Here is an 8,824-nt window from a genome sequence, read left to right as displayed (position 1 = left end):
GTTTTACATTGGTTTTTATTTATTTTTTTATCCTGGATACAAATTATCATATATCATTGAATTCAAGTTTAATACAATCCATTATACATTGACCCACTTGTAACATACAGCAGAGTGGCATCCACTTACCCGCATTTTAAATTTTAAGTTTGATAAATTTTGTCGAAATTAAAACTTTAAATATTTATAAAAAAAATTGCGCATAATATGTATTTTTAATATTTTTCTGCTATTGTAAAAATATATTAGGGGCCGTGTATTATATTTTCATGCTTTTTGATTAAAGAAATAAAAATGTACTGTTATATATTATATATAAAAAAAAAATACAATATAAGAAAGTCGCTATATGATAAATCGAACTAAATGCTTATAAAAAAAAATTGTGACTGTATTTATATATTTTTCAATTGCTATTGTAAGAATATATTAAGAGCCTCGTATTAAATTTCAAGCTTGTTGACTCAACGAATAAAATTAATAACAAATAAACAATTAATGACTCTAAACAGCTGTAATAACTAATAACTAATAAGTGGTTATCTGTAGGTTGGCAAAAAAAGACAATAGGGGGGGGGATATAACCCATAACCTTCCCCCCACCTGAGCACGCCACTGTACCTATATGTATTAACACTTTTCAGCTATCTATCTGTGCCAGTATGTATTTTATGTGTAAAAGTTTATCAGAAACCCCCCCCCCCCACCGAAAAAAATCCTGGCTAGGCCACTGAGGTATATATCTATACATTTTTGATAAGCAAAAACAAAACGTTAGGTATTTAGTCAACTGGTAGGTACATGACAATTTTCAAACTGTGATAAGTGGTACACGGATACTAAATATGTTGAGAACCGCTATTCTACATTTCTATAGTACACTGGACAGGATCATACTCGTGAAGAGTATTTTTGACATTAGCACCGGCACAACAATTCATTAAAGTAATATGTTTGTCTATTTAGAGATATCTATCACTGTGGACACTTGCTATTGTAAGTTTTGTTTTGTTCACATAGGCGTGCGCAGACATTTGTGGCAGGGTGGGCCAAGTCAATAAAAATTAAGAAACCTGAACTCTGATGGAAGAAATAATTAAAATGTTACATACTTTAATTTTCTTACTCATAATCACCCACTATTTAAGGCACATATCATATTTATATTATGATAAAAAACAGAAACATATTTTTTAAAAATTAAATTAGAAATATTTTAATTGTCAACAATTTTAAATTTTAAATAAATACAATTTTGCAATCTGTGATGGTAATATGTTATCAATTTTATAATATTAATGACTACTGTACAATTTATAATTACTGGAAATAAACTACTGTAAATCATTTAACTATTGAAATTGACTTAAATTCAAATCATCATCTTTTGGATCGCTGACGGTCCGCATAAAACAATACTATAACTCTGTCTCTCGTACGCTATTATACCTAGCAATAATTGATAAATATGTACCTACTATTATTTTTTTTGTTCACATAAATGTAAGCAACACAAAAACCTTTAAGATATTGCCAACACATAATCCCTTAAAAACGTATATATTGTATACCTACGAATAACAAAGGCCTTGACGCCTTGTAAATGTAATATCAAGTAAAATTTGAAACGAGAGAATATATACCTACATAATAAATTGTTTACCTACTATGAATATTGTAGTGTCAACAAAATTGTATTTGTTAAATGCCTAAGAAAAATAACTACCTATAAAGAAAGCAATTTAAGTTTTAGATTCTGAGCGGAGAAGCTAGTGGATTTACGATGTTTTTTTTTTTATCCTGTAAATAAAATTCTACGAGAAGGAGTGCTTCGATTTCAACATATAGTATCTTATCTTTTAGCAAATTGGATCAAGATGGTACTTTAGTGAGGTAGATTTTCTTAATAGTTTTTTAACGCCACGGGAAAAATCACGAACATTTTTCAAACCTTTTTTTTTCTAACGATTCGTTTATCACCATAGAAACGAATAAAATTTAAAAATTACCTGTTTCCCACTAGGTATATTGTATACAATAAATATTAATGGTTACTTGTTTTATTAAACATATTTATGATTCATATACATTTTTTTTCGTCCGCTCAAAATCGTGTTTTATCGAATTACCTAAATGTAATCATTGCATTCAAATCAAATACTGTAATAATACATTATCCTGTCCGAAGACCGAAAGGACGATGAACAATCTTCCACTATCCACTTTTTTATTTTTGAATCCTTTTAAATTTTTTTTATCCATTTTTATAAATAAAATGTTTATATTCTACATTTATACCCTCTTTTACCGAACGTTAGTTGTAAAACTATTTCGTAATTTTTATTTAAACATAATAGGTAAAACAGGTTTCTTGATAGGTATAGGAGCTTACCTATAATGGGTTACCTACGGCAAACAGTTCAGACTTTCAGAGTTAAAATATATTATAATAAATAATCTATTAAGTACTAATCATTATTATATCTTGACCTCTTTCTTTTGGATTTATTGAAAAACATTAGCTACAATGAAAACTAATAACATTGATGGGATTATAAAAGGCCGATTGGAAATTGCGTAGAGCGACGAGCGTCGGGCGATGTCTTATATTACACAAGATTATACTAAGAGTATAAATTATTTAGTCATGAGACAGACACAGAACTAGAAGAGTATCGAGTAGCCAGCACGAATTAATTTTATCTTAATTCTTAGTAGCCAGTAGCTAGTAGTAGACATTCTCTTTGTGACTTTGTCCGCGGACAGTTGACACCACGCTCAAAATGGCGGACAAGAAATTGTATGGTTCTATGGCAGTGATCCACCGGGTACCGGGCGAAGTACCTACCAACATTTTGCGAACCAATTGCAAACAGTATCAGCCCATATTATCTGTTTACTGTTACTAACATCCGAACCTAGAATTCCGTCGATGCAGAAGCGGGACTGCGATTTGTACTTTGTTGTTGTCGTTGCTCGTGAGATTATTATTTTGTTTCTATCTTATTCCGTGGTGTTTACTAAAGCAAAATAATTATTAATCATTAATTACTGATGTCTGATGGGTAGGTACTTGAAAGAATATTATATTTATTTTACATTAATTTAAATTCAAGTGAAATGCGCTTGAATTATACGATCGTCTTAGAGCCAGTCACTGTGTTATCTACGATTTTTGAAATGTTCTAATACTGCCATCGATATGTCTAATAAGCGTGTGTTTTACTTTTACAACCCCGACGTGGGCAATTTCCACTATGGGCCTGCACACCCCATGAAGCCACACCGTTTGTCGGTCATACACAGTTTGGTATTGAACTATGGTCTCTACAATAAAATGAAAATCTATCGTCCTTACCGTGCTAGTGCTCACGACATGTGCCGGTTCCATCACGATGAGTACATTGAATTCCTCCAAAGGGTAACGCCACAGAACTTGACCACGTACAGCAAATACTTGAATCATTTTAATGTGGGCGAAGACTGTCCCGTATTCGAAGGTCTATATGATTTTTGTTCCATGTATACGGGCGCTTCACTAGACGGGGCAATGAAACTAAACAAAAACTGTTGTGATATTGCCATAAACTGGTCGGGTGGTCTTCATCATGCCAAAAAGTTTGAAGCATCTGGATTTTGTTACGTAAATGATATTGTGATTGCTATTTTGGAACTATTAAAATATCATCCAAGAGTTTTATATATTGATATTGACGTACATCACGGTGATGGTGTCCAAGAAGCGTTCTATTTGACAGATCGTGTAATGACTGTATCTTTTCATAAGTATGGCAACTGGTTTTTCCCTGGTACTGGTGACATGTACGAGATTGGAGCAGATGTTGGAAGATATTATTCTGTAAATGTCCCTTTAAAAGAAGGGATTGATGATTTTAGCTATTCACAAGTATGTAAAATAAAATAAAACTAAAAATAATTATTAGGTACATTTCTAAAAAAACTGTTAATTATGAGATTTTAAAATACTTATAATTATTAAGACATAGAATTTGTTGCTTATACCTACCTATAAATTTTTTTATCAATCACTGAGAAATATTGGGTATTATAATATATAGCACTTTGTAGAACTACCTAACATAATTTAATGATTTATATCGTTCTTCAAGTTAAAATCAACACTTTTTGATATTTCAATTATAATTACCGTCACAAGTCTTAAAAATTTTCATATTAAAGTATCTTCTCACATAGTTTTTTCACACACTATTTTTTTGATATGAATTCAATGTGATCTGTAGAGTAATAATTTCTGTAGCTATATTAAAATAATTTTAAAAAATTTAGTTGATATGATTTATTTCATATCATTACATGAGAAAAAAACAAAATATTAACATTACTTAGGTAGTTAGGTACATATAAAATTATGTAGATTGTGAATACATTAAAATGTTAGACGTCCATAGGAAATATTTGAGTTTCTTTCAGTTAATCTTCGTTATAAATAATAAAATTATGAAGTATAGGTACATTTTAAAGTTGCATAATATTATGTTTAATATTTGACTATATTTGGTTTTAAAGGACAGATATTTTTTATACCTTTTATAAGTTGTAAAAGCATTGACAACTTTTTAACTGCTGCAAAAATATAAGTTTGAGTGTGTCAGATATTACCCAAATGTTTACATGTTCTCATTAAAAAAAAACGTTATAAAAGCTATGACAAATACCTATATACATCAAATATATTCCCTTCATGAAATAAATAATATTACCTATGTTCAACAAGTTAAATTCATTAATTTTTTTTAAATAAACTTTATTATTTTAGGTGTTTAAACCTGTAATTCAACATGTGATGGATCTTTACCAACCTACAGCAATTGTTCTTCAGTGTGGCGCAGATTCATTAAATGGTGATCGTTTGGGTTGTTTTAATCTGAGTACTAAAGGACACGGCGAATGTGTTAAATTCATTAAAGATTTAAATGTACCTCTTTTAACAGTTGGTGGTGGAGGGTAAGTACATCTATCTTAACTCATAAGTTACTAATAATATAAAAATATGTTTAATATTTTAATAAAATACTGATGAAAATATACAATTCAATTAATCGGGTAATTAATGTAGGCATAATTTACATTTTATAATTATTTTGATAAGACTTAATATTTATTTTTAATTAGATGGTTACAATTTATGTTATATTTCTATTTTACGGGACATATTTTTTTATTATCATTGTTTGATAAAAAATAATATTTTTAGTCATGCCCAAGACTCAACAATTCTAACTATACATTATTCTCCCTTACTTATTGACCTAATTAGTTCAAAATCATTAAATATGCATACCTACCAATAAATCAATTTTTTTTTTATTTGTATTTATTTCCATTAATAGAATAAAAAATGATTTTTCATTCTAATAGGAATATCTGAGTATGGCACTTCCCCCCACCCCTACTATCTTATTATAAACATCAATGTAATTGTTATATTAAATTATGTATATTATAATGTATCATTATCTGAATTTAGGTATACTTTAAGAAATGTTGCACGGTGTTGGACATATGAAACATCTCTTTTAATTGATGAAGAAATTAGTAATACAATTCCTGAACATGAGTATCGTGACTATTTTGCTCCCGACTTTTTATTACACCCTGAAGTTGTGACACGACAAGAAAATGCCAACAGTAAACAATACTTGGAACTTATTGTTAAACATACCTATGATAACCTAAAAATGGTACAGCACTCGCCAAGTGTACAAATTCAAAATGTACCTGGTGATGCACTTCCTACAGAGGAATTTAATGCTATTGCTTTAGATGAAGTTGATCCAGATGTTAGACAATCACAGGTTGAACTTGATCGGAGAGTTGATGCACCAAATGAATTTTATCAAGATGACAAAGATCAGGATTTTGATGAAACTAGATAAATTGATTACTTAATAATACTCTTGATATTATTTTCAATATTTGTTTTAAATGTAAATATACTCAAACGGATCAGGGTAAACATTTTAATAAATTGAGAAAAAATGTTTAGTATTCAAACACATTCGTTTTTAAAATTTTTACATTAAGAGATAAAAAAAAAATAATAATTATCTTATATGTGTGTGTCTTACCTTATAAAGTTATAAGGTATATTTTTGTATGTTATAAAAACATGATTATGGAATATTTTTTTTTTTCATAATTATACAATGTGTATAGTTCTACATTAAAAATAAAAATCAAATTATTGTACCTTGTAAATGTAAAGGAAACAATTAATTATATTAAATATACAATATGATTAACAAAGCATTGCTAAGTAATTCTTAGTTTAGTAATGAAAATTATTAACACTCCTAATTATTGTTTGAAAGCATGCTTTGTACATCACCTGTAAATAATTGTTTCAATGGATTGTTAGTATTATAATGTAATATATTGTATAAATGTATAATATTTGTATTCATAAATAAGACTAGTTTACTTTAGTCTGACTGAGTAAAATTGTTAGGAAAATGTCCCACGGCTTCTTTCCCAAAAATTTAAAACTTAATCGGTTATCTTAAGCCCTTGTTGCTCATTTTGATAATTTAGAAACATATTATTATAATCATTTTGAAGTATGTAAATGTTTCTCATATTTGTATAAGCTGAATCATTAGTACTAAGACCAATACCTGCACAAGATGGTTTATCTGGTATTATAGGATTTATGTTGATGTTTCTTTTTGTCATGAATTCTATTTTACGGTAAACATTTGCTTATTTATTTGATTATAATTTTGACTGTTCCAAAATTGTTGGTAGAACTGCTGATTGTTTTGTAGTTTTTGTTGATGTAATTGGTGTAGAAATTAAAATTTCATTATTTTGTTGTAACATTATACATTTAAGAGTATTATAATATAATATATCCGGTGTTTTACTCGCTAAATCTCTCATTTTTGACATTTGCTTGGGTAGTTTTAATTGGTGTAATTGTTATAATTTTAATATATCCTTCAGATAATTCCATATTTTCCAATTTTGGAGGTCAGAATTTAATTGACTGTTATTGTTTTAGAGTGTCGACCATCAGAGACTGATTTGATTACCTTGATTTTTTACTTATTAAATTTTCATTATATTGTTTAGTTCTTGATTTTGACTTATTACTCCCTTTAAAAAAATTTACTTGAAACTCTACAATGATGAATACTTGACAGCATCATATCTATACATTTTTTTAAAAATATTTAATTGTTTTAAAATATCTGTCAGTATTTATTATGTCAAAATCCATTTTTAATATTTAAATATGAAATAGATCTTTTAATGGGTTAAGATACATTCATAATTTTTTACTCTCTCAAATTGTATAAGAAAATTGAACTAGTTTTTTTTATAATATATTAGATGTAATAATTAATTTTTTTTTTACTTGAAAAATAATTTAAATAAATCATAAATCATGTATCTATTTATTTGTATTATTTCAATGTATACATTGTATATAAAGTATCATTACTTGTAGGATACCTAGTAAAATATAATTTTTCTATAATTTATTTACATTCTATTATTTGAATTATAAGCTTGTATAATTTTGTAGGTATTTTTGTTGCAAAAATATTTTATAAGCTGTATTAAATGTATCGTAGTTATGAATTTATGGCGTATCTACATTAAAAGTAAAATGTGAGGGTACAACTCAAAAAGCATTAGGTATATTATTCTGTTAAAGAGACAATAACTCTGCATTTAATTTTTCTGGAACTCTGCATCTATTCTGATTTAAATAAAACATTATGTGGTACCTATTATTTATTATTATTTATTTCAATAGGTAATTTGTTTTGTCTGCTACAATTGTTAGAGTATAAATTTTAACTTGTTTATTTTTGTTTGCACCAATTGTGTTGTTAATTTAGAAATTGTTATATTAACATAATATTAATGCTTACACTTTTAAGTCTTTAGTCACCAATCGCCATTAGTTGGTCTTGATATAGTTTTATGATATTCATTATTATTTATTTCAATAGGTAATTTGTTTTGTCTGCTACAATTGTTAGAGTATAAATTTTAACTTGTTTATTTTTATTTGCACCAATTGTGTTGTTAATTTAGAAATTGTTATATTAACATAATATTAATGCTTACACTTTTAAGTCTTTAGTCACCAATCGCCATTAGTTGGTCTTGATATAGTTTTACGATATACCGGCTATCTTGTCGTATGCGCTCTACCCCAGATTGCGGTCTACCTGCGAAAATATCGTTTTTGTTTAACGTTTTTGATTATTACGTTTTTAAAAACGTTATTTTTCTATAATGTTTTTGATAATATATATTTTTTTTTATATTATATTCTTATGACTTCTTATAGATATTTTTTGTTTGATAAAGGTAGATAATCTTATAAGGAATCTTGTATTACATTTTAAAATCTTAGATTTAAAAAGAAAAATTTTTACGAATTCTTAACTCAAAATAATTTGCTAATTTTCGTGATTTTTCCATATTTTGTCAATTTTTGAACTTTAAATGCTTATAAAAAAAAACTGTGACTAAAGATTTTTAATATTTTTCATCTGCTTTTGAAACAATATATTAGGAGCCTTTTATTAAGTTTTCAAGCTTTTTTAATCAACAAATAAAATTTTATTGATATTTTTAGAAAAAAAACTAAAAACAAATGGAAAATGAAAATGTCCGTAAAGAGCTCAAAATAAGTCAAAATATTTTGAAAATGTTATGGTGTATAGACAATGCTAATTTAAACATTCAGTCAAAATTTCATGTATCTACGGTAATTTTTTTAAAGTTACACCAAAAACCAAATTCAATTTTGTGAAAAATCGAT

The 8,824-nt window shown here is 27.3% G+C and overlaps 1 protein-coding gene across 1 annotated transcript; it reads left to right on the top strand.

Moving 5' to 3' along the window:
* The first annotated feature begins 2,926 nt into the window (after window positions 1–2,926).
* Window positions 2,927–7,781, top strand: LOC100169427 (histone deacetylase 3). The gene is made up of 3 exons (XM_001951236.5): window positions 2,927–3,907; window positions 4,799–4,986; window positions 5,510–7,781. The coding sequence occupies exons 1-3, from the start codon at window positions 3,203–3,205 to the stop codon at window positions 5,916–5,918; spliced, it is 1,302 nt and encodes a 433-aa protein (XP_001951271.1). The 5' UTR covers window positions 2,927–3,202; the 3' UTR covers window positions 5,919–7,781.
* The last annotated feature ends 1,043 nt before the right edge of the window (window positions 7,782–8,824 follow it).

This window comes from Acyrthosiphon pisum, chromosome A1 (assembly GCF_005508785.2).
Source record: "Acyrthosiphon pisum isolate AL4f chromosome A1, pea_aphid_22Mar2018_4r6ur, whole genome shotgun sequence".
NCBI classification, from domain to species: Eukaryota; Metazoa; Arthropoda; class Insecta; order Hemiptera; family Aphididae; genus Acyrthosiphon; species Acyrthosiphon pisum.
This window is presented reverse-complemented; position numbering and strand designations above follow the sequence as displayed.

What these genes read in the sequence shown, in the direction of transcription:
- LOC100169427 (XM_001951236.5), top strand. Translation starts at nt 3,203, where the DNA reads ATGTCTAATAAGCGTGTGTTTTACTTTTACAACCCCGACGTGGGCAAT. An exon ending in ATGATTTTAGCTATTCACAA is followed by an intron (nt 3,908 to 4,798) that starts GTATGTAAAATA and finishes TTATTATTTTAG; the next exon opens with GTGTTTAAACCTGTAATTCA. An exon ending in TTAACAGTTGGTGGTGGAGG is followed by an intron (nt 4,987 to 5,509) that starts GTAAGTACATCT and finishes ATCTGAATTTAG; the next exon opens with GTATACTTTAAGAAATGTTG.